Consider the following 27,341-nt stretch of genomic DNA (forward strand, 5'->3'; position numbering starts at 1 on the left):
CTATGTGTGTGGGAGATATGCCTGCCATCATTGAATAGCTGCGAATGTAGGCAAGGCATGAGATGAGGATGTGAGTTTGAGTAGGTGCAGATGTTTGGTGGGTGAGTGGTGCTTTGCGCAGTATGCACAGAGGTTCAGATGCTGGTATGTAGGACCTTTTTGAGGTAGGTAGTCACCCTAACTACACGAGTGAGGTCGTTGATTTTTTTACAATACTGTCAGGCTGCGTTGCACGACATTACTGGCCGAGACCTCCTCTGCCATCTCCCTCCATGTGCCCTGAAGACCTGGGGGAATGGCCTCCTTCCACTTGCCAGGAACAGCGCTTCCCTCCTTTGCTCCACTACCGCCACCAATGCAACGTCAGATAAACGACTAGCGCTCTCCCTTCGATTTGGATTGGGAACAGCCATAGCCATGAGGTGTTTCACTTGCTCTCAGGTTGACTTCAGTTCCAGGAATGATAACAATGAGCAGCTGCACATTGATACAACTTCCCCTTTAAGAGCTGGAATGAGCCAGTGTGAAGGATTGAAGAATGATTGCTGAATGAAAGTTACCTGAAATTCGGTATTGATCTAGTGGTAGTCTCGTAGTGCCGCACTGAAGTTATTAGCACTTGATTTAGCGACCCCCTTCCTTCCGGGGGCACTAAAGCCCAATTTAGAAGACGTTCAGAATCCTTAGTGCCTGCCGCTAAATTTTCAAAATGTTACCGTCCCAAATGGGACGGTACTGACTTTCTCCCCATAGTCTCAGGATAAGGGGTTGGCCATTTATACTGAAATGAGACATTCCTTCACTCAGAGGGTTGTGAATCTTTGGAATTCTCTACCCCAGAGGTCTGTGGATGCTCAGTTATCGAATATATTCCAGATTTTGAAATAAATAAAAAAAATTCCAGATCCCACCAGGCAGGGGAGTAACCCCTGATCAAGAAAGTCGTTCTCCCAGGAACGATCAAGTGTTGATTGGGCATTCATATGCTAATTGACTAATTGCAGAAACTCGTCCTTCTAGTTTGACTGGGTCTGGCCTTTTGGCTCGGGCTAAGCACCAATTGGAGAGAAGAAGAAATCTGCATGTTGACCAACCATTGGGTGGACCAGGAGGTCCGCCAAGGTGCCGGACTGGCACCACGAAAGATTGAAGGCTTCGGCCAAAACACAAGCCGAAAGGAGGAATCTGTAACCCGGATGGCGGCCAACCGAGCGGCAAACCAGGGCGTCCAAAACACCATCCGAGTGACTGTAAAGAAAGTGGAAGGACAGACGACGATCAACCAGGACCTCTTCGTGAAGAAAATCCTACTTGAAACCTGTGGCCTGAAAGTCACCGATGTCTTTGCCTTGCAGGACGTCCCGAAGAGAGGTTACTTTGAAGTAACCTTCAGAAATGTCACCCTATGCCTGAAGTTCCTGAAGGGATTGAAGGAGGCGAGTGAACCACTGCGGTCAATGCTGACTTGGGAACCACTGTTCACCTACCCGTCACAGAGGAAACGCACTATCAGTGCACATGTACAACCCCCACATCCCGGTCATTGATGTGCTGACATTCCTCGCCAGGTATGTCGATGGGGCAGGAAACAGCATCGACCTGAAAGACTTCCACGGGATTTGGACCAGCAAGCGCCAGATCCAGGTCACCATGAAAATGGACGCCAGCGGAACCATCTTGCACCCCCCCCCTTCAGCTTGGCCATCGGAGGAAGTCGGGGCAACATGGTGTACGCTGGCCAACCCAACGTGCCCCGGACCTGCGGGAAGACAGGTCACATGGCGGCAAGCTGCAAAACAGTCATCTGCCGCAACTGCAAGAACGAAGGCCACCAGACAAAGGACTGTAAAGAGACCAAGTGCTGCAACCTTTGTGGTCAGGCTGGGCATCTTTACAAGAACTGGCCCAAACGCAACTTCAGCTATGCGCAGGCAGCAAAGAACATTGCACGAGAGGAGGAGGAAGCTGAGGAACACAACACTCCAGAGGAGACCTACACCCTCCCCCCAGCCAACACGCTGTGCAAAGAAGCAACTGCTCTCGTGGACACTGAACAAGTCAGGGAGGAAGAGAAGCCTGCTACAGCGAGCTGCGAGACACCAGCACCCAGCAGTGAAGCTCTCCCCCAGCGCACCATGAACGAGAAGGCAGCAGATGATGGAGCAGGATGGGAGACCGTCAAGAAAAAGGCCTGCAAGCGTAAGGAAAAGAGGCAAGCAAGGGCCCCTGCTGAAACGAAAGGGAAGAGGCGGCTAATGTCCTCGACAGACAGCAGCGATAGCAGCTCGTCTGATGACGAAAGACGAGACAAAGCCCCAGAACAAGAGGCAAAACACCAACCCACAGCCCCCGGCGACCGGGAGCAGTGAAGCGACCAGTGCAGCCCCGCTCCGGGAACCCGGGAGCAGCGAAGTGCCCAGCGCACACAAGCTCCGGAACACCAGGAGCGAAGAAGCGACCAGCGCAACCCAGCTCGAGAACATTGTGAGTGATGAAAAGAGGGAACCACCAACACCAGGCGAGGACAGTGCAGAGGACACATCGGACTATCTGACAACACTGCAGCAGTCCCCTGGTCGAAGCATCCCCACGACAGAAGTAGACTTTTATAGTGTTAATCTATGTATGCAGGAACTGTCCACTGGACAGGTCTCCGACTTAAAGGATGGTTTATTTGTAATGTAATGTTTTGAACTGTAACCAGTAACTTTAAAATGGATTTTAAAATTGCTACTATTAACGTGCGTAGCATAAAATCCACTACGCGATGTGTTTCCACCTTGAGGTACCTCGCCAAGGTCAAAGCGGACCTGCTGTTCTTGCAGGAGTGCGGTCTGCCGCACTTCAGCAGTTACTGGCAGTGGTCACGATGGTGGATCCATGGACCATCCATCTGGTCAGGAGGCAATGACTGCCGGGCCTCCGGCCTGGGCATTCTGCTGCGGGGAGGCCACCTCACCATCACCGAAGTTAAGGAGGTGGTGGGCGGCCGCCTCCTCGTAGCAGATGTAAAAAACAAAAATTCCCCTCCCAGGTTAATAAATATTTATCCCCAGCTCTTAAGAACGAGCGGCTGGCCCTCTTCCAGCAGCTCCCACTGCTACTGGCAACATGCAGGCCGGTCATTCTGGGCAGTGACTTCAACTGCATCATCGATGTGGCTGGACGATCCAGCAGAGCCGACAGCAAGCTGGACGCCACGTCCAAACTCCTGATGGATGCGGTAAAAGATGCCAAGCTGTGCGACGTCTTCAGCAACCCTGCAGACGGAGCACTGGTCAGATACACCTGGTCGAGATGAGACCGGTCCTTCCGTTCCAGAATAGACTTCCTGTTTGTGTCCCACACGCTCAAGGTCAGATCCATCGACGTTACGCCGGTGTTCTTCTCTGACCACTGCCTCCTATTGGCCGACTGTCACCCACAGGAAAACCAGAAAGTTGGCAGAGGGATATGGAAGCTGAACATGAAACTGTTGACTCCGGAAAACGTTGAGGAACTCAAGAGGTATTACAAAGGTTGGAGAACCGTAAAACCCCTCTGCGATTCCCCGATGCACTGGTGGGAAACAATCAAGACGAACATCACGAGGTTCTTCATCTTCAAAGGTGTTCAGGAGGTGAGAGGGAGACAGAGGGAATTGTCCCAACTCCAGACGAATATACAAAACCTGCTCCTGCTGCAGTCGATGGCCGTCGATGTCGCGGAGGAACTCGAAGAGGTGAAGGGCCAGCAAGCCTCGCTCTTTGCCTCCAAAATCATCTTCCGCTCCAGAGTCCGCTCCGTCGAGCAGGATGAGACATGTTCGCATTTCTTCTTCCAAAAGGTACACGGGGAGCTCTGTGATCACCAGCCAAAAGGAAGAAGACGGTACTGTGATGTCTTCACAGCCTGACATGCAGAGGATCAGCAAATCCTTCTATGCCAGGCTGCATGACGTCAAGCCCACAGACCGCGCGGCCTCCCAGTCTTTCCTGTCATCTATCTCGGAGGTCTTAGACGAGAGCGAGCGGGAGAGTCTGGACCACCCGCTAACTCTGGACGAGCTGACAAAGGCCATCCGGTCCTTCGAGACGAATAAAACTCCTGGAAGCGACGGCTTACCGGTCGAGTTGTATTCGGCTCTGTGGGACTGGATGGGCCTAGACCTGCTGGAAGTGTATGGAGGTATGCTTCTGGCCGGCAGCATGTCAGAATCAATGAGGAAAGGCATCATCCCCCTCATCTACAAGCAGAAGGGGGAGAGGGAGGAAATCAAAAACTGGCAGCCCATCTCGCTGCTCAATGTGGACTACAAGATCCTGTCAAAGGTCATCGCCAACAGAGCCAAGTCTGCTCTTGAGCTGGTGATTCACCCGGACCAGACCTGCGCTGTCCCCAGCAGGAAGATCTCTGATAGCCTCGCGCTACTCAGGGATACGATCGCCTACAACTCTTTTGGAGTTAACAATAGACATTAAATCATAAATATTAAATCGTGCCCCCCGATCTGGGGGACACTCCAAACATTTCCCAAGGCCCTTTTTTTTGTTTTTTTGGGGGGGGGGGGGGTTTTGTATTTTTGTGGGTTTTTTGGTTTTTATTTTAGGGCATTAAAATTCCATATTTTACAAGTGCCCCCTATAAAAGGGGAGGGGGACACTAAAAACCCCGGCAATTAAAACAAATTAAACTTTAAAACATAAAATCAAATTAAAATTTGGTTGCCGGGGGTGATGATGCACTCCAGTCCCTCCGGCGCCCACCTCTCGCGGAAGGCCGCGAGCGTACCGGTGGACACCGCGTACTCCATCTCTAAGGAACGATCGCCTACAACTCTTTTTTAGGGAATACAAAACAAACATTAGATCGAGTGCCCCCCGATCTGGGGGACACTCCAGACACTTATACCTGCCCTCTTTTTTTTGTGATTTTTTTTGGGCAATAAAATCATAAAGTTTACAAGTGCCCCCTATAAAAGGGGAGGGGGACACTAAAAACCCCGGCAATTAAAACAAATTAAACTTTAAATCATAAAATCAAATTAAAATTTGGTTGCCGGGCGTGATGATGCACTCCAGTCCCTCCGGTGCCCACCTCTCGTGGAAGGCCGCGAGCGTACCGATGGACACCGCGTGCTCCATCTCCAAGGACACCCTGGCCCGGATGTACGCGCAGAAGAGAGGCAGGCAGTCAGGCTGAACGATCCCCTCGACCGCCCGCTGCCTGGATCGGCTGATGGCACCCTTGGCCGTGCCCAGGAGCAGTCCTACGAGGAGGCCCTCGGACCTACCCGCTCCCCTCCACACAGGGTGCCCAAAGATCAGGAGTGTGGGACTGAAGTGCAGCCAGAATTTCAGGAGCAGCCCCTTTAAATATTGGAACAGGGGCTGCAACCTCGCACACTCCATAAAAACATGGAACACGGACTCTTCCAGACCGCAGAAATTGCAGGCGGCCTGGGAGCCCGTGAACTGACTTAAAAATTTATTGCACGGGACTGCTCCATGCACCACCCTCCAGGCCAAGTCCCCGATGAATAGTGGGAGGACTCCCGCGTAGAGTGCCCTCCATCGGGGACCCCCGCCTCCTCTGGATGGCAAGATGGTACGCCATGGCGTGTCCGGACAGCAGGCGAGGATGGCAAAGTTGAGAGTGTGCAGGAGGAGCCCGTACAGGAAACCCCTCCGCGCAGAACTGAAAGGCACGGAGGGGATTTCCCCGAGGCGGCTCAAGTTGTGAGGCGCCGGCTCCCGAGGGAGGTTCCGGGGTTTGGCACAATGAGGAATTCCGTCCGGACGGGGGTCAGTTCGGACGGGATCTCCCCACGTGCTTGAGCCTCCTCGACACACCTAACTGAGTCAGGGCCCAGAGCTGTTTTTAGCGAATCGATGGCATCGGCCGCGCGGCGGACGTCGGCCGAATTTAGGCGCCGCGCCAGCGTGTCTGGCGCCATCCAGCCAGCTCCTCCGCCATCGAGCAGGTCCCTGACCCTGATCACCTCACCAGCCACAGCCCTCTCGTCCTACTGCCACCTAAAACCTCGGTCGTGGAGGTACGGATTCCCGAGCAGCGGCACCTGCAGGACAGCCGCCACTCCAGCCGGTGGAGAGCTGCGCTTGGTGGAGACTTTGTTCCAGACCCTGGTGAGTTCCTTGTAAAAGACAGACGATCGCCTACATGCAGGACATGAGGGTGGACATCTGCTTAATCAGCTTAGACCAGGAGAAGGCCTTTGACAGGATATCGCACACATATCTGATGGACGTGCTCTCCAAAATGGGGTTTGGGGAGGGTATTGCAATCGGATCCAACAGCTCTATAGAGACATCAGTAGCGCAGTTCTAATCAACGGGTGGGAAACTGAAAGCTTTTCGATCAGATCTGGAGTCAGGCAAGGCTCTCCTCTCTCCTCTGTCTTGTTTGTGTGCTGTATCGAGCCCTTTGCCGAGTCCATCAGGAAGGATGCAAGTATTAGAGGGGTGACGATCCCAGGCAGCGGAGGCGCTCAGGTCAAGACTTCCTTGTACATGGACGACATCGCCATCTTTTGCTCAGATCCGCAGTCGGTCCGCAGATTGCTCACAATCTGCAACAAGTTTGAACTGGCCTCGGGAGCGAAAGTCAATCACAGCAAAAGCAAGGCCATGTTCTTTGACAACTGGGCCGACCGATCCTTTATTCCCTTCACCGTTACGCCAGATTACCTGAAGGTGTTGGGAATATGATTCGGAGCGGACGGGGCGTGTGCCAAAAACTGGGAAGAGCGTATCACCAAAGTGAAACAAAAACTGGGATAGTGGAAGCTGCGCTCTCTCTCCATTGCAGGAAAGAACCTGGTCATCAGGAGTGAGGTGCTCTCAGTGTTGCTGTACGTGGCACAGGTCTGGCCCATCTCTCGCTCCTGTGCCGTGGCAGTCACCCGGGCCGTCTTCCACTTTGTCTGGAGGTCCAAAATAGACCATGTCCGCAGAGACACAATGTACAAATCTCTGGACAGTGGAGGAAAGGATGTTCTGAACATGGCCCTCATCCTGATGGCCACCTTTGTGTGTGGCTGCATCAAGCTGTGCACAGACCCCCGGTACGCAAACACCAAGTGTCACTACGTGCTGAGGTTCTACCTGTCCCCGGTGTTGCGAAGGATGGGTCTGGCCACGCTGCCGCGAAACGCCCCCACCTGTTGGACCATACCTGTCCACCTGTCCTTCGTGGAAAAGTTTTTCAGAAAAAGCCCCTTTGACCACAAGGCCATAAAGCAGTGGTCAACACGTAAGGTCCTGGACGCTTTACGAAAGAAAGAGAGGGTGGACCCTGTCGGGTGGTTCCCCGAGCAGACTGTCGAACTCGTTTGGCAGAACGTCTCCCAGCCAGAGCTTTCACACAAGCACCAAGACATAGCTTGGTTGGCGGTGAGGAGGGCCCTATCCTTCATGCACAGCCGGGGTTTCAGAGACACGGCACTCTGCCCCCGAGTTGGCTGTGGTGCGGACGAGACTGTCATCCATCTCCTTCGGGATTGCTCCTTTGCAAGGCAGGTCTGGAAGGAGATGCAGTGGTTGCTGTCGAGGTTTATCCCAAGCAGCTCCATAACACAGGACTCTGTGCTCTACGGGCTGTTCCCAGGGACACACACCGAGACAGACATCATCTGCTGCTGGAGGGCCATCAACTCAGTCAAAGACGCACTATGGTCTTGCCGAAACTTGCTGGTCTTCCAGAGCAAGGGGATGTCCACGTCTGCGTGTTGCAGACTGGCGCAATCCAAGATCCAGGAGTACGTGCTGAAGGACACACTAAAAATTGGTGCAGTCGCCGCAAAGGCACGGTGGGGAAGAGCCACAGTTTAAAGCCCCATCCGCCACGGTAAACCCAGGGGATAGAATCAGTATAAAACTCCCCTCGGGCTGTACTTGTAAACTTTTTGTATACATAGAGCACCATGATCTGAAAAAACCTATGTAATGCCATGTATAATGCAAGTTCTGTTCAGTAATGTATGTTGCAAAGAAATGTAACTGTACCCTCACCCATTCCGTGTACCGTATAGTGCCACATGTAACGTAATTTGATGACTGTATTACAATGTATCCTGGATTGTACTGAATTGTACCTCGAAATGTAAAGAAAGCAACTGTATTGAACGGAACTGCCATCAGCATCCAAATGTATTGTATGGAATTGCTGACTGCATCCAAATGTACTGAACTGCTTTCCAATGTATTGTGCAAATTTTTAAATGAATAAAGTATATTTTGAAATAAAATCAAATATTCCAGACCCCACCACACAGCACTCCCCCCTGGGGTCATCAAAATCCACGCGCGGCCTTGGACAATGTGGACCAATTTCTATACCTCGGGAGCCTACTATCAGCAAGGGCAGACATCGATGACAAGGTCCAACACTGCGGGAGAAATGCCACCAAGGCTGCCTCTGCAAGATCCTGCAAATCCACTGGGAGGACAGGTGCACCAACGTCGGTGTGCAGGCCAACATCCCCAGCATCAAAGCACTGACCACACTCGACCAGCTCCGTTGAGCAGGCCACATCGTTCGCATGCCCGACATGAGACTCCCAAAGCAAGCGCTCTATTCGGAACTTCTACATGGCAAGCGAGCCCCAGGTGGGCAGAGGAAATGTTTCAAGGACATCCTCAAAGCCTCCTTGATAAAGTGCAACATCCCCACCGGCATCTGGGAATCCCTGGTCCAAGACCGCCCTAAGAGGAAGAGCATCCGGGAAGGCATTGAGCACCTCGAGCCTCGTCGCTGAGAGCATGCAGAAACCAAGATCGGGCAATGGAAGGAGCGTGCGGCAAACCAGACTCCCCACCCACCCTTTCCTTCGACAACTGTCTGTCCCACCTGTGACAGAATGTAATTCCCATATTGGACTGTACAGTCACCTGAGAACTCACTTTTAAAGTGGAAGCAAGTCTTCCTCGATTTCGAGGGACTGCCTATGATGATGATATTCCAGACTGAGATAGGTAGATTTTTGTACTTGAAGGGAATCAAGGGATATGGGGATTGGGCGGGAAAGTGGAATTGATGTCAAAGATCAGCCATGATCTTATTGAATGGTGGAGCAGCCTTGAAGGGCCATATGGACTATTCGTGCTATTATGTTTTTCTTATGTTCTTATTTTCTTTCATACCTCTCTCTGATTCCTTCCTCCATCCTTCCTTCCTCTCCCTCCTTCCTTCCCCTCTCTACTTTTTTCTTCCTACCTCTTCCTTCTGTCCTCTCTCCTTTCTTCCTTCATGCCTGTTTCCTCCCTCCTCCCCCTCCTTTCTCCTTCCTATCTCTCTCGCCTTCCTTCCTACCTCTTTCTCCTTCCTTACTACATTTCTCTTTCTCGCTTTCTTTCATACCTCTTTTTCTCTTATTCTTTCCTCCGTCCTTCTGTTCTCCTTCCTTCATCTCTCCTTCCTCTCTCCCTCCTTTCTCTGTCCTTCCTACCTCTCCCTCCTTCTTTGTTCTCCTCGCACCCTCCTTCAGACCTCTCTCCTCCCTCCCTTTTTCCTACCTTTCTCCTTGCTACTTATTTTCCTTTCATCCTACCTCTCTCTCCTTCCTCCCCTTCCTCCCTCCCTCCCTCCCTGTGCCTCGACTGGTTGGGCCTAAGGGGCTGCTCCCTTACACTTTTGCAATTTAAGATGAAGTCCAATCATATCGTTAGAACTCACTGACTGCAAAATTCCTCGGATCTTTACCCATTTGGCTGGTATTACTTTGCCGAAAGTGCGGTGTAAATGGGGTTTCCACCGAACTTCCATCGAAATAACCCCAGCGAAGGGTGAGCAGATCCAAGGAATCTCCCAAACACAATGACTTACTTGAAAGGCAGACTGTGGGCCTCCCCACTCTCTGGGTTGGGGATGTGAGTCAGGAGCAAGATGGACAAACCTCTACAGACAGAACTAGAACGGATCCGTGCTCGGGTCATTTTGGGGTGGAACAGGGAGCAATGAGGTAAAAAAAATCAGTTTAATTTTTCTTGTACAAACATGCAGGCATACAAATTGGCCAGAAATAGCAGCGAACCCGGAGACTGGGAGAAATTTAGAACTCAGCAGAGGAGGACAAAGGGTTTGATTAGGGCAGGGAAAATGGAGTACAAGAAGAAGCTTGCAGGGAACATTAAGACAGATTGCAAAAGTTTCTATAAATATGTAAAGAGAAAAAGGTTAGTAAAGACAAACATAGGTCCCCTGCAGTCAGAATCAGGGGAAGTCATAACGGGGAACAAAGAAATGGCGGACCAATTGAACAAGTACTTTGGTTCGGTATTCACTAAGGAGAATACTAACAACCTTCCGGATATAAAAGGGGTCAGAGGGTCTAGTAAGGAGGAGGAACTGAGGGAAATCCTTATTAGTCGGTAAATTGTGTTGGGGAAATTGATGGGATTGAAGGCCGATAAATCCCCAGGGCCTGATGGACTGCATCCCAGAGTACTTAAGGAGGTGGCCTTGGAAATAGCGGATGCATTGACAGTCATTTTCCAACATTCCATTGACTCTGGATCAGTTCCTATGGAGTGGAGGGTAGCCATTGTAACCCCACTTTTTAAAAAAGGAGGGAGAGAGAAAACAGGGCCAAATTTGCGGATGACACTAAGTTGGGTGGCAGTGTGAGCTGCGAGGAGGATGCTATGAGGCTGCAGAGCGACTTGGATAGGTTAGGTGAGTGGGAAAATGCATGGCAGATGAAGTATAATGTGGATAAATGTGAGGTTATCCACTTTGGTGGTAAAAACAGAGAGACAGACTATTATCTGAATGGTGACAGATTAGGAAAAGGGGAGGTGCAACGAGACCTGGGTGTCATGGTACATCAGTCATTGAAGGTTGGCATGCAGGTACAGCAGGCGGTTAAGAAAGCAAATGGCATGTTGGCCTTCATAGCGAGGGGATTTGAGTACAGGGGCAGGGAGATGTTGCTACAGTTGTACAGGGCCTTGGTGAGGCCACACCTGGAGTATTGTGTACAGTTTTGGTCTCCTAACCTGAGGAAGGACATTCTTGCTATTGAGGGAGTGCAGCGAAGGTTCACCAGACTGATTCCCGGGATGGCGGGACTGACCTATCAAGAAAGACTGGATCAACTGGGCTTGTATTCACTGAAGTTCAGAAAAATGAGAGGGGACCTCATAGAAACGTTTAAAATTCTGATGGGTTTAGACAGGTTAGATGCAGGAAGAATGTTCCCAATGTTGGGGAAGTCCAGAACCAGGAGTCACAGTCTAAGGATAAGGGGTAAGCCATTTAGGACTGAGATGAGGAGAAACTTCTTCACCCAGAGAGTGGTGAACCTGTGGAATTCTCTACCACAGAGAATTGTTGAGGCCAATTCACTGAATATATTCAAGAGGGAGTTAGATGTGGTCCTTACTACGAGGGGGATCAAAGGGTATGGCGAGAAAGCAGGAATGGGGTACTGAAGTTACATGTTCAGCCATGAACTCATTGAATGGCAGTGCAGGCTAGAAGGGCCGAATGGCCTACTCCTGCACCTATTTTCTATGTTTCTATGACCCATGAGTGTTTATGCAATTATTAATTTATTGGTCTGTTTAAGATGAAACCAAGCAATCAGCAACAGGAAATCCAATAAGGACAAAGCAAACTTTCCAGAAAGGTGTAGAGCACTGCGCAATAACATCAGCTTTGAGACATTTTTGTTTAAAAGAAAGAAGATCCTGCATTTACATAACCTCAGGTCATCCCAAAAGAGCTTTACAGCCAATTACCTGTTTTTAAAGTGTAGCCACTATTGTAATGTAGGAAACATGGCAACCAATTTGCACACAACAAGATCACATAAACATCAATGAGTTTATTTGATTTAGTGATGTTGATTGAGGAATAAATATTGACCAGGACACTCCCCTGCTCTTTGAACTAGTGCCAGTGGATCTTTTATGTCCACGTGAGCGAGGGCAGACGGGGCCTCGGTTTGATGTCTCATCTGAAAGGCTGCACCTCTGGCAGTGCAGCACTCCCTCAGTACTGCACTGGAGTGTCAGCCTGGATTATGTGCTCAAGTCTCTGGAGTGGGTGTATGAACCCACAACCTTCTGACACAGCAGCAGTTGTGTTACCACTGAGTCACAGGTGATTGATTATCTATTCCGTCTAAATATCAAGGGGACCCAAGGACTCTGAAGACTGCCCATCAGGGACAAACGTAAAATGGACTTTCCGCAGAACACTGGGCAAAGAACCTATAAAGAGATTTTTGAGGCAGAGTTTGGGGAGGGGCACCGACCTGCTGCTAATTAATTTATTTCTCTAAGGCTGTGGGGCTCGCAAGCACATCCAGACAGAGGTTTATACTGCACAGAAGTACGGACTAGAAAGCAAACTGAAAAACACATTTTAAACAGTAAAGTGCCTGTAAACTGGAACTGTTTCCAGGGGATGCCTGAGACTTGGGGAGAGAGCAGAGTCAGGGAATCAGCCTGAGAGTTGAGGGGAGGGCTGCAGCGCTACCAATGGAGATAATACGTATTGCAAGCGTTACGTTGGAGATGTTTCTACAGGCAGAAGGGTCAGTAACCAGAGTTCTCACATTTAAGGTAACTGGCAAAAGGAGAACTCTCTTTACGCAGTGAGTTATGATGTGGATTGCACTTCCTGAACAGGTGGTGGAAGCAGATTCGATAGTAATGTTCAAAAGAGAAATGAATATATACTTGAGAAGGAAACATTTGCAGACTTATGAGGAAAAAGACAAGGGAGTGGGACTAATTGGATAATTCAAAGAGCTGGCAGAAGTACAATGGGCTAACTGGCCGCCTCCTGTGCTGTAATATTCTATAATGCTATACTGGCACAGTCAACAATGGCTCGTTTTAAATTAGCTGATGTCCTGCTTTCTTAAAGGTACCGCTCCAAGTGGGGCACACACAGAACCCTGGACCTTCGTAGTCATACAAGACCCAGAGATAAAGCATCAAATTCGTGAAATAATTGAGGAGGAAGAAGAAATTAACTATAAAAAGAGAATGGGAAAGACTTGGGTCGCTGACATAAAGCAAGTGAGGTACGTCCAATCACATGATGAGTTCTGCTTAACGATTGACGTGGAAATTCAACCTTTCACTCTGGGCCTATTTCAAAGGCCCAATTAAAGGGGAGGAAAGGACTTGCATTTCTGTAGTGCTTTTCCCGACCTCAGGGCATCCTAAATTGCTTTACAGTCAACTAATCACTTTGGAAGTGTAGTGTAATGTAGGAAATGTGGCACTGAATTTATGCACAGCAAGCTCCCACAAACAGCAATGAAATAAATGGCCAGATCATCTGTATTAGATGTTGGTGAGGGATAAATATTGGCCAGGACCCGAGGAGAAATCCTCTGCTCTTCTTCGAAGATGGCCATGGGATCTTTCTGTCCTCCTAAGAGGGTAGACAGGAACTCAGTTTAACCTCTCATCAGAAAGACACAACAGTGCAGCATTCCCTCAGTGCCAGCCTAGATTTTACACTCAGATCTCTGGAATGGGGCTTGACCCCACAATCTTCCAACTCTGAGGGACTGAGTTGCTCCAGTGTCACCTGACAAAGGCCAGGACGACAAGTGCCTATTTAAGAGAACCACTAGTAATATACAATCAGGTTGTCAGATTAACTAGAAAAAGGCTTAAAGTGAAGTAACAAAAAAACACAACTGTGACCTTACCGATTAAATTAAGATGTTATTGCTCCCTCAATATGGCCCACAGGTCAATGAAAGCCTCTAGCATATTGATGTTCACCGTATGCTTCCATTCCAAGGCCACGCACAATACAGTGGAAGAGAGGCAGGCAGCCAGAGCACCCCACCCACCCCAGGCTGCGTCCATCCTGGACCTATACATTGGTATCCTGACCAAGTCCAGGAGCAGACTCACAAGAAGATCCTCCCCCCTCCCCCCTCCATAACCAGGTGGCCAAAGGAGTGCAAGGTTGGAGTGCAGCCAGAAGTTCAGGAGCGACCCCCTCAGATAACTGAATAGGGGTTGTGACCCCATCCCCTCGCACTTTGTGTACATGTAGAAAACGGGTCACTTCCACCTTGGGGCTGGGGCAGCAGAGGGATTTGTTGAAAAATCTGCTGATACCAAGGCATTGAAACAAATCCTCTAAATCTTCAGTTAAAGACATGGGACTAAAATTTCTACTGGGATCGCCCAGTTACCGCCCGTTTTTGCCAAAAAGACAAATTACTGCCCTGTACCGCTCGTTTGACACCAGTTTTACTCCCGATTATCGGCAGTAGTAATTTCGGCCTACGATTACTGCCGGTGTTGCTGCACATCGTTTCCCGCCCAAAAATTTAACAAAATTCCCCTGCAGTGCTAATTTCCATTAAAATTATGTTTTTAACTGCCGTTATCGCTCAGGATCGAAACCGCCCACTTTTTAGATACTTAACTTTCTTGGGCCCAGCGTTGTGCCTCCATTTTGTTTTTTTTCTCTGTGGGGAAACGGCTGCATTTTTAGTTTACCTTTCACTCCCAATGTATATTGAACAACGAGAACAAGAAACAGCAGCACTTGATCAGAAACAAACAATAATCAGTCAGCCCAGCAATCTCGAGGCCTCATAGAAAATATTGCAACTGAAGTTAACATTTCTGGATTCTTCAAATTGTTTCCTGTCTCTTGTTTTATTTTGCAATGCTTTCAAAGAAGTATTATTACCCTGAAACCTTACAGAAACCCTCCCTTGCTTTTGCAGGGTTCCCAACTGTTGCCATTCACTCACAATTTGGAGAACATTAGTGTCTCGTTCAGTAAAATTCTAATGCTTCAAAATATTCGGCTGACTAAATCTTATTCGATTGCAACATCTGCCCCTAATAAAGATGAGTTACTACCATGCACTCCCCTCCCACCTCCCTTTTCTGTTATGAAAATGTTAAATCTTGCTGGAGTATGACCCTGCGGGTACAGTGAACCATTTACTGCCTCAGCCAAGAGGACATTCTCATGTGTCAGCTTCGATTGTCAGTGTTGACAGGCTATTTGAGCATTGGTGGGTGGGGGGAGTTACTGGACATGAGTTGAAGCCTTGACAAATTGTTAAATCACTGCAGATTTAACAAATGACAATCTGCAGATGATTACCAGAAAATACTATACCCTATGAAAGAAAGATTTTTTAACTTATTTTTCAGTTTTTAGTTCCAGTGAAGGGGACACATCCAAAGCAGAATAAACTATCTTTTCTCGTTGCAAATTTTCACTGACTCTTGCGTTTTTACCACATTTTCTGTTGTATTTTGGATTTTCCCCCCACTGCTTGGTTAGTTTCTAATAGATGCATTAAACAGTAAAACCTAAACAGTATAGGTAGCAGGGACACCAGCAATCACACATTTAAAGTTCTGTTTCCTAAAAGTTGTCATATGGGACATATTTTCCCCTAGGAATGCCTATGTTTAGATTATATCTATACATCAGGAAAATTTAAATTATAGTCACTACTGTTAAGAGATTCAATTAGTTTGCAGGCAATGTATTTTTGAGTGATTTTCATTGATTTTGAGTGATTTCTGGAGTAGTTATTAAGGGATTTTGAATATATTGTGGATATTTGCTTTAAAACAAATGGGGCCTGTAGTTTCAATGCTGATATTGCTGATCCTTACACTGATTGTTACCCACAATTTCCCAGAAGTGAGTGAGACACAGTACAATGCTTTAGTTGAATAATTTCATTTTATAAAAGTTGTAATTTCTATTGCACTTTAACAATGTAATAAAATAACATAATTCTCCTGAATGAAAATTTTACAAAACAAAACAATATCAACAACAACCAGCAACAACAACAACAACCAACAACAACAGTATAAACAACACTCAAACCGCCCCTGCACCCTCCCACGATTCTACCTGTGGTCACCTTTCCCAATGCCTTTCCTCCCCAATCCCCTCCTGACCCTTGGCCCTAAACCCCTTCTCCTCCTCCCACTATCAATACCCCTGGTCCTGCCCACGTCGGGACCAGTACGTTGTGCAGCAGCAAAGCACCTCGAGCGTGATTGCTTGGGGGGTGGGGGGGGGGCGACAATGGCAGCGCTATGTGTGGGGGCCCTGGAGAAGCTGGGGGTACTGAGGGACCCATCTTCAAAGTCGGAAGAAACTAGTTCCTCCCGACGATCAGGTGCTGTCACCATTTGTGGCACGGCACCTTGGGCTGCAGTGCCTTGTCCCACGACCATCGATTGCCACATAGCATTGGCATTGACGATCTGGGTATTCTCCGTCACCATGGCAATCAGCTCCACCATGTCCTCTGGTTGACAGGCTGCTAAAGCCGCGATGTTTGCGGACAACCCAGCAAATGGCCTGGAGGAGCTCTCGACTCAAGTCGATGCTCATCCTGGACAGTCCCACCATGTCCAGGCTCGCATCTGCCTGTCTCGCTGTGTTCCCACTTTGCCGGATCAGCCGCCACGGATTCACTATGGGGGTCGGTGTGTGCCACTGCATGCCGCTTGGTCCCGCTTCCTCGGACCGGAATCCAGGAAAGTTGGATTCCAACAAGGAACCAGTGGCCGCAGGTAGAAAGGACCCTTCAAGTCCCACCACCCTTCCCTCCTCCTGCACCATCACCATGACAAAGTTTTGAGGAGTGTTCTCCTCCTGTTCCTGCAGCACCATCTCTTCTGTCTCTTCCACCACCAGCTCGTCATTCCTTCCAATGACACCTCTCTGGGAGGGGCAGGCAGCTCCACCTGTGCAACTGTAAAAATGTAACATAAATGGTTGGCGACAGGGGAGGGGTCAGAGGTAACATGAGAGCAATTCACTTTGCGCAGGCTTATGTGGAGAACAAACATATATTACCGAGAATCATTACATGAAACTATCATAAGCAAAGTAGACAGAAAGTACATGACTGCAGTACAGCTTAGGGATTAAGCAGACTTACCTTCCGGGAGAACTGGTTTGGCACCAACACACGTGGCGGTGCGATCATATGCTCCCGTCAGGGCTGCAGCGCGTTCCTCTAGGTCTGTCAAGGGAAAGTCTTCAGCGGACCTCCGCCCGTTTTGCGGAGCTCCGCCTTATTGCCAGCAGAAAACGTTAGTGGGAGTTGTGTACAGACCACCAAACAGTAGTAGGGAGGTTGGGGATGGCATCAAACAGGAAATTAGGGATGTGTGCAATAAGGGTACAACAGTTATCATGGGTGATTTTAATCTACATATAGATTGGGCGAACCAAACTGGTAGCAGTACTGTGGAGGAGGATTTCCTGGAGTGTATAAGGATAGTTTTCTAGACCAATATTTCGAGGAACCAACTAGAAAGCAGGCCATCCTAGACTGGGTCTTGTGTAATGAGAGAGGATTAATTAGCAATCTGGTCGTGCGAAGCCCCTTGGGGAAGAGTGACCATAATATGGTAGAATTCTTCATTAAGATGGAGAGTGACACAGTTAATTCAGAGACTAGGGTCCTGAACTTAAAGAAAGGTAACTTCGATGGTATGAGACGTGAATTGGCTAGGATAGACTGGCGAATGATACTTAAAGGGCTGACGGTGGATAGGCAATGGCAGACATTTAAAGATCACATGGATAAACTACAACAATTGTACATCCCTGTCTGGTGTAAAAATAAAAAGGGTAAGGTGGCTCAACCGTGGCTAAAAAGGGAAATTAGAGATAGTGTTAAATCCAAGGAAGAGACATATAAATTGGCCAGAAAAAGCAGCAAACCTGAGGACTGGGAGAAATTTAGAATCCAGCAGAGGAGGACTAAGGTTTAATTAAGAGGGGGAAAATAGAGTACGAGAGTAAGCTTGCAGGGAACGTAAAAACTGACTGCAAAAACTTCAATAGATATGTGAAGACTAATTTAGGTCCCTTGCAGTCAGAATCAGATGAATTCATAATGGGGAACAAGGAATTGAACAAATACTTTGGTTCTGTCTTCACTAAGGAAGACACGAATAACCTCCCGAAAATACTAGGGGACCAAGGGTCTAGTGAGAAAGAGGAACTGAAGGAAATCCTTATTAGTCAGGAAATTGTGTTTGGGAAATTGATGGGATTGAAGGCCAATAAATCCCCAGGGCCTGATAGTCTGCATCCTAGAGGACTTAAGCAAGTGGCCCTAGAAATAGCAGATGCATTTTCCAACATTCTATAGACTCTGGATCAGGACTGGAGGGTAGCTAATGTAACCCCACTTTTTAAAAAAGGAGGGAGAGAGAAAACAGGGAATTATAGACCGGTTAGCCTGACATCAGTAGTGGGATAAATGTTGGAATCAATTATTAAAGATGTAATAGCAGCACATTTGGAAAGCAGTGGTAGGATCTGTCCATGTCAGCATGGATTTATGAAAGGGAAATCATGCTTGAGAAATCTTCTAGAATTTTTTGAGGATGTAACTAGTAGAGTGGACAAGGGAGAACCAGTGGATGTGGTGTATTTGGACTTTCAAAAGGCTTTTGACAAGGTCCCACACAAGAGATTAGTGTGCAAAATTAAAGTACATGGTATTGAGGGTAATGTATTGACGTGGATAGAGAACTGGTTGGCAGACAGGAAGCAAAGAGTAGGAATAAACGGGTCCTTTTCAGAATGGCAGGCAATGACTAGTGGGGTACCGCAAGGTTCAGTGCCGGGACCCCAGCTATTTACAATATACATTAATGATTTAGACAAAGGAATTGAATGTAATGTCTCCAAGTTTGCAGATGACACTAAGCTGGGTGGCAGTGTGAGCTGTGAAGAGGAAGCTAAGAGGCTGCAGGGTGACTTGGACAGGTTAGGTGAGTGGGCAAATGCATGGCAGATGCAATATAATGTAAATAAATTTGAGGTTATCCACTTTGGTGGCAAAAACAGGAAGGCAGAATATTATCTGAATGATGACAGATTAGGAAAAGGGGAGGTACAACGAGACCTTGCTGTACATCAGTCATTGAAAGTTGGCGTGCAGGTACAGCAGGCAGTGAAGAAGGCAAATGGCATGTTGGTCTTAGCGAGAGGATTTGAGTATAGGAGCAGGGAGGTCTTACTGCAGTTGTACAGGACCTTGGTAAGACCACACCTGGAGTATTGTGTGCAGTTTTGGTCTCCTAATCTGAGGAAGGACATTCTTGCTATTGAGGGAGTGCAGCGAAGGTTCACCAGACTGATTCCCGGGATGGCAGGATTGACAAATGAAGAAAGACTGGATCAACTGGGCTTGTATTCACTGGAATTTAGAAGAATGAGAGGGGATCTCATAGAAACATATAAAATTCTGACGAGATTGGACAGGTTAGATTCAGGAAGAATGTTCCCGATGTTGGGGAAGTCCAGAACCAGGGGTCACAGTCTAAGGATAAGGGGTAAGCCATTTAGGACCGAGATGAGGAGAAATTTCTTCACTCAGAGAATTGTGAACCTGTGGAATTCTCTACCACAGAAAGTTGTTGAGGCCAGTTCGTTAGATACATTGATAACGGAGTTAGATGTGATCCTTACGGCTAAAGGGATCAAAGGGTATGGAGAGAAAGCAGGAATGGGGTACTGAAGTTGCATGATCAGCCATGATCATATTGAATGGTGGTGCAGGCTCGAAGGGCCGAATGGCCTTCTCCTACACATATTTTCTATGTTTCTAATTCTTTCTGACACAAAATATGTACATATACATGTGTATTCTGTACTAGTAGCTGTGAAATCCCTAATTAACCATCCCCAGTCTTTTCATCAACGAGTGCACCATTCTGTTAGCACGCAAGTGTTGCACGATGATCACATGGAAATGCAGAGGACTAACACAATGAGATCGATGATGGGTAATAAAAAATGTCACCAAGCTTTACAACATAAAAAAACATGGCACTACTTAAGAGTAATTCATCAATGCATGATAAAAGTTATTACTTACTTTCGCAGACCCATCACTGTCATTCCTCCGTTTGCGGCACTAGTTTGGCCCCCGCATCACAGGCGCGATGAACGACACTGCCTCAGCGTTCTCGCGCCATAACCGCTGATACACATTTGGTGCAGGTTTTCCTCACCCACCCGTGTAAGTTGATCCCAGTGGGCTTACATTTCATGGACCAATGATTACTGGGCTTCTTCGGGGAAACGAATGGCCCTCCTCCTCCCACCTACCTCCCTCTGCACTTCCATACCTTGTTTTACCATCTTATTTATACTGATTTATATATTTAAATTTAAATTATTTATCATTATTATTTTTTATGATATACTTTTATTAAAAATTATATTATCAAGTAATACTCAATATAATCTTCTAAATCCTTTTATAAACATCTTATTGAACAACTCTTCTCTCTCTCAAATCGACCCACCTCTGCACTCTCACTCTGCACTCTCAAAATGACCAACACTCTCTCAGTGTTCTCTGCACATGCGCAGGATCGCCTTTGACCCTGAAATCGTAGGAGAATGCCCGAGCATGCACGGAGAAGAAGAAACGTGCGTCTTCTAGGGGGGCTACTTGTCTTTAGTAAGGCAAGCAGATCGCCAACTTTTAGGCCCTTCGCCACTACCCGCTCCAGCCCGCTACCACTACGCACCGCCACCGCCGAGACTCAACCATCGAAAATCGCGGGAGCGCACAGCGGCGGTATTCCGGCGGTTCAAAAGATGCAACCACCGGAATACCGCTAAGAATCGGGCGGCAGCAATCCTGATGGAAATTCTAGCTCTTGGAAATTAGTTGTGAATTGGTCATTTGAAAATCCCAAGAAAATTGGTGAAAGAACAGGAATAGATAATACATTTCTTTACACAGCGGGAGTGAAATTGCCCTGTGCCCTGATTGGGGGCGGAAACCATCTGGGGCCGTGACTTTCTGCGCCCGGCATGGAAATCCTGCCCCCGCCGCTGAATTTGGCTTACCGCCTCTCAAAGGAAGTGGAGCGTAATCTCATGCGTTCAACTTCTTTTGGCGGGTGGTTCCCAGGGCTGAAAGGGGAGGGCTGCTGTGCACTCTGCTCGGCCTCTGATGGTCTCCACTCAGCTACCAGGGCAACGTGGGATCGGGCCTGCAGCCCGGCACCCAAAACGGAGCCCTAGTAAAACTGAAGTCAATGGAAATCGGGGGAAAAACTCTCCACTGGCTGGAGTCATACCTAGCACAAAGGGAGGTAGTTGTGGTGGTTGGAGGTCAATCATTCCAGCCCCAGGACATCGCTGCAGGAGTTCCTCAGGGCAGTGTCCTCGGCCCAACCATCGTCAGCTGCTTCATCAATGACCTTCCCTCCATCATAAAGTCAGAAGTGGGGATGTTCACTAATGATTGCACAGTGTTCAGGTCCATTTGCAACTCCTCAGATAATGGAGCAGTCCATGCTCACATACAGCAAGACCTGGACAACATTCAGGCTTGAGCTGATAAGTATGAAGTAACATTTGCACCACACAATGACCAGGCAATGACCATCTCCAACAGCGAGAGTCTAACCACAACCCCTTGACATTCACCGGCATTACCATTGCCAAATCCCCCACCATCAACATCCTGGGGGTCACCATTAACTGAACCAGCCACATAAGAGCAGGGAGGTTATGACTAAATTGTATAATACTTTGGTTAGGCCACAGCTGGAGTACTGCATGCAGTTCTGGTTGCCATATTAAAGGAAGGACATGATTGCACCAGAGAGGGTGCAGAGGAGATTTACTAGGATGCTGCCTGGAATGGAGAATCTTAGTTATAGGACAGATTAGATAGGCTGGGTTTGTTCTCATTGGAACAGAGGAGGTTGAGAGGAGACCTCATTGAGGTGTACAAAATATTGAGGGGCCTGGACATAGTGGATAGTGAGGGCCTATTTCCATTGGTGGAGGGGTCTATTATGAGGGGGCATAGTTTTAAGGTGGATGGTGGAAGGTTTAGAGGGGATTTGAGGGGAGGCTTCTTTACACAGAGGGTTGTGGGGATCTGGAACTTGCTGCCTGGAAGAGTGGTGGATGCAGAAACCTTCACCACTTTTAAGAGATAGTTGGATGGACACTTAAAGTGCCACAACCTGCAGGGTTACAGACCTAGAGCTGGTAATTGGGATTAGACTGGATAACCTTTACTTGTCCGGCGTAGTATTAATGGTAAGCACTGCAGGGGACATTGCAAGCAATCGAAATCTCAGTTCAACTGCAGTCTTGGGTGAGTGTTCAGAGTCTGTTGTGACTGGTGGCTGTGTGGCTGACCTGGTGGGAGTGGCAGTGGCCATGTCAGGGATTGAAAGTCCATTTTCATTGAACATGTCAGTGATTGAAAGTCCCGATTCACTGATGACCACTGAGTCCTCTGATGACTGGGGGTAGGTTGGTTGGTCGTCGATTGTCTCTTCCTCCGACTGTTCCGGTTCGTCTGTGTGCAGCAGCTTTGTCTGATCCATATTGTTGTGTATGGAGAAAGAGTCAGACTGAACACTGTGAGCTCAAAGTAAAGTGTGACCTTGGTCTTTTATTGCAGTTCTCCAGAGTGCTTCCACAACCTGTGAAACCTTCTTAAATACCTGTGCTCCCAAGGGATTATGGGATCCCTTGGGACTCCGGGGAATGAGCCCTCTGGTGGCTGTACAGAGTAAATACAAGTCCACATATATAACAACATTCCCCCCCCCCCCCAAAGTCAATAATGTAACTATTTACAATGTGAGTCGATCTGGGGCCCTTCTTGCCCTGGTTGATCGTCCCGGTGTGAAAGCTGGTGTTGTTGAATCATTTGTTGGGCCCTCGCTGGGCTGCTGTGCAGCTGGTCTTGCTAGGCTGCCTGGTGTGTTGGGCCCTGCAGGGCTGCTGTGGATGATGGGTTCTGCTTCTTGGTCAACCGTGGTGTCGGTTGCCATTGGTGTGTGTTTTGAGGGATCAAAAAAGTAAGGCTCCAAGGTGCGTTGCTCAGGATAGTCTGTGAATCTGAGTTTGATTTGGTCCAAGTGTTTCCGGTAAATGTGTCCATTTGAAAGTTTGACCCGACACACTCTGCTCCCCTTTGGCCACCATAGTGCCGGGAAGCCACTTGGGACCTTGTTTGATCCCATTACAGGTCATGAATTCTTTGAACTCAGCACTGGTAAAACATGGCCCGTTATCGCTCACCAGGACATCGGGTATGCCGTGTGTGGCAAACATGGCCCGCAGGCTTTCAGTGGTGGCAGCGGACGTGCTAGCCGACATTATCTCACATTCAATCCACTTGGAGTTCGCATCTACAACCACAAGGAACATTTTACCCAAGAATGGGCCTGCATAGTCGACGTGTACACTAGACCACGGTTTGAAGCGCCAAGATCATAAACTTAGCGGTGCCTCCCTGGGTGCATTGCTTAACTGCGAGCATGTATTGCATCTGTGAACGCAGCACTCTAAGTCCGCATTGATACCGGTCCATCAAACGTGGGATCTGGCTATCGCTTTCATCATTACGATGCCTGGGTGGGTACTGTGGAAGTCATTGATGAAGGTGTCTCTGCCCTTCTTGGGGACCACTACTCGATTGCCTCACAGAAGGCAGTCTGCCTGTATAGACATTTCATCTTTGCGCCGCTGGAACGGCTTTATCTCTTCCTGCAATTCCACTGGGATACTGGTCCAGCTCCCGTGAAGCACGCAGCTTTTGACTAGCGATAATATGGGGTCCTGGCTTGTCCAGGTTTTGATCTGCCGAGCAGTGACGGGTGATTGCTTACTCTAAAATGCTTCCATAACCATGGCTAGATCTGTGGGCTGCGCCATTTCCACCACCCGCCTACTGAGAGCATCGGCGCAGTTTTCTGTGCCTGGCCTGTGGCGGATGGCGTAGTTGTATGCGGATAACATGAGCGCACATCTCCGGATGTGGGCCGATGCGTTGGTATTTATCCCTTTACTCTCCGAAAACAGAGATATAAGTGGCTTATGGTCAGTTTCCAATTCGAATTTTAGCCCAAACAGGTATTGATGCATTTTCTTTACCCCATAGACACACGCTAACGCTTCTTTTTCAATCATGCTGTCGGCTCTCTCAGCCTTAGATAGACTCCTGGATACATAAGCAACCGGTTGCAGTTTCCCGAAATCATTAGCTTGTTGCAATACACACCTGACGCCATATGACAACACATCACATGCTAGTACCAAACGCTTACATGGATCATACAACACATGCAATTTGTTTGAGCATAACAATTTTCTCGCTTTTACAAAGGCATTTTCTTGGCTTTTGCCCCAAACCCATTCGCCCCTTTTCGTCGTAAGACATGTAGTGGTTCTAGCAGGGTGCTGAGACCCAGTAAGAAGTTACCAAAGTAGTTCAAGAAACGACCGCCTCGGTGCGTTCTCGATTGCCTCCGTCTTCGCGTTGGTGGGCCTGATGCCGTCCGTCGCAATCCTCCTTCCCAGGAACTCCACTTCATGCACCAGGAAAACGCACTTCAAGCGTTTTAACCTGAGCCTCACGTGGTTGAGTCGACTAAGAACCTCCTCCAGGTTCTGCAGGTGTTGACTGTGTTCCGACTTGTGACGAAGATGTCGTCCTGGAAGACCACAGTGTGCGGGACCGACTTCAGTAAGCTTTCCATGTTTCTCTGGAATATCGCCGCCGCTGATCGGATTCCAAACGGGCATCTATTATAAACAAAAAGACCTTTGTGCGAGTTGATGCAAGTGAGGGCCTTCGATGATTCCTCTAGTTCCTCCGTCATGTAGGCTGAAGTCAGATCCAGCTTTGTGAACGTCTTTCCTCCCGCCGGCGTTGCAAAGAGGTTGTCGGCTTTTGGTAGTGGGTATTGGTCCTGCAGGGAGAAACGATTGATAGTTATTTTGTAATCGCCACAGATTCTGACGCTGCCGTCTCCCTTGAGTACTGGGACAATAGGACTGGCCCACTCGCTGAACTCGATCGGAGAAATGATGCCCTCTCGTTGCAGCCGGTCTAGCTCGATCTCTACCTTTTCTCTCATCATGTACGGTACTGCTCTCGCCTTGTGATGGATGAGTCACGCCACCAGAATTAGGTGGATCTGCACTTTTGCTCCTTGGAATTTTCCGATGCCTGGTACGAACAGAGAAGGAAATTTGTTTAAGACCTGGACACACGAAGTGTCGTCAGCGGGCGATAATGCTCGGATGTCGTCCCAGTTCCAGCGTATCTTTCCCAGCCAGCTCCTGCCGAGCAACATGGGACCATCGCCCGGTACCACCCAGAGTGGTAACTTGTGTACCGCTCCATCGTAGGAGACCTTTACGGTAGAGCGGTGCTGACCTTGCATGTTTGATACCATTGACTTTCATGAACTCTTGAAAAGTGAAGCATGATCCGTTGTCACTAACAACGATGTCAGGCTGAACATGACACTGAGGTTCTCAATGGTAGCTGTGGATGTGCTGGATGACATGATTATACACTCTATCCACTTCGAATATGCATCCACCACAACTAAAAACATCTTCCCCAGGAAGGGACCTGCAAAGTCTATGTGGATGCTGCACCATGGTTTGGACGGCCACGACCACAGACTCAGTGGCGATTCCTCTGGTGCTTTGCTGAGCTGCATGCAAGTGTTGCACTGATGCGCACATGATTCCAGCTCAGAGTAAATTCCCGGCCACCATACATGAGACCTGGCGATGGCTTTCATCATTACAATGCCGGGATGTGTGCTATGTAGCTCACATACAAATTTCTCTCTCCCTTTCTTGGGCATAACAACATGATTGCCCCACAGCATATAATTCGACTGAATAGACAGTTCGTCTTTGTAATGAATGTAAGGTTTGGTCTCCTCATACATTGGTCTGCCATACCCAAGCAAATCAGCTTTGAGGATGCAACTCTTCACCACCGATAAAATCGGGTCCTGGCTGGTCCAGATCTTAACTTGTTGAGCCGTGACAAGGGTTCCTTCACTCTCAAAAGCATCCATTACTAACAATAGGTCCACCGATTGTTCCTCCTCTGGTATGGGCAACGGCAGACGGCTCAAAGCATCGGCACAATTCTTGGTGCCAGGTCTGTGGCGAATGACATAATTATAAGCGGATAATGTCAGCTCCCACCTCTGGATGCAGGATGAAGCATTGGTATTGACACCTTTATTTTCAGAGAACAGTGAAATGAGCGGCTTATGATCTGTCTCCAGTTCAAACCGAAGACTAAACAGGAACTGATGCATCTTTTTAACCCCGTACAAACAGGCTGGTGCTTCTTTCTCTACCATGCTGTATGCTCTTTCCGCTTTAGACAAACTTTTTGAAACATACGCGACTGGTTGCAATTTATCCGACTCATTAGCTTGTTGGAGTACGCAACCAATTCCATATAACGAAGCATCACAGGCCAATACTAAACGTTTACATGGGTTATAATGTACCAGCAGCTTGTTAGAGCAAGATTCGTGGCTTTCTCAAAAGCTCTGTCTTGAGACGCACCCCAAATCTAGTTGTCACCTTTTCTTAGCAGCATGTACAGTGGTTCTAATAAGGTGTTCAATTTAGGTAGGAAGTTACCGAAGTAATTGAGTAGACCCAGGAACGAACATAGCTCCGTCACATTCTGCGGCTTGGGTGCATTCTTGATGGCCTTGGTTTTCGCGTCCGTGGGCCTGATGCCGTCAGCAGCAATTTTCCTCCCCAGGAATTCGACCTCTGGTGCCATGAAGACGCACTTCAAGCGTTTCAGTCTGAGTCCCACTTTGTCCAGACGATGTAGAACCTCTTCCAGGTTGTTCAGATGTTCCTCGGAATCACGACCTGTGATCAGGATGTCATCTTGGAACATGACAGTTCTGGGAACGGACTTCAGCAGACACTCCATGTTCCTCTGAAATAATGCTGCAGCCGAGCGAATTCAAAAGGGAATAAACAGTCCTTTATGCGTGTTAATGCACGTAAGTCTCTTCGACGTCTCGACCAGCTGCTGTCTCATGTAGGCCGGCGTCAAGTCCAGTTTGGTGAATGACTTCCCCCCCCCCGCTAGCATTGCAAACAAGTCATCAGCCTTCGGTAACGGGTACTGATCTTGTTTCGAAACCCTGTTGATCGTAGCCTTGTAGTCTCCACAGATTCTGATTGTGCCATCACTTTTCAGCACAGGAACAATGGGGCTGGCCCATCCATTAAATTTAATCAGTGATATGATCCCTTCGCGCTGGAGTCTGTCCAGTTCGATTTCGACCTTCTCCCTCATCATATACGGAACTGCCCGAGCTTTATGATGGACGGGTCTTGCATCCGAGTCTACGTGGATCTGCACCTTGGCTCCCGTGAAGTTGCCGATGCCTGGTTCGAACAGCGAGGGGAGCTTGCTCAGTACTTGGGCACGTGTATCTTTTTCTGACGACAATGCCTTGATGTCGTTCCAATCGCATCTGATTTTTTTCAAGCCAGTTCCTGCC

General features: G+C 48.3%; 1 protein-coding gene across 1 annotated transcript in view; it reads left to right on the forward strand.

Moving 5' to 3' along the window:
* iyd (iodotyrosine deiodinase) overlaps positions 1–27,341 on the forward strand; it is a 61,479-nt gene that overhangs the window by 16,282 nt on the left and 17,856 nt on the right. Inside the window, exon 3 of the mRNA XM_070889965.1 lies at positions 12,874–13,033. Coding sequence (XP_070746066.1) covers positions 12,874–13,033 — 160 coding nt within the window. The remainder of the gene's footprint in view (positions 1–12,873; positions 13,034–27,341) is intronic.

This window comes from Pristiophorus japonicus, chromosome 9 (assembly GCF_044704955.1).
Source record: "Pristiophorus japonicus isolate sPriJap1 chromosome 9, sPriJap1.hap1, whole genome shotgun sequence".
Taxonomy (NCBI): Eukaryota; Metazoa; Chordata; class Chondrichthyes; family Pristiophoridae; genus Pristiophorus; species Pristiophorus japonicus.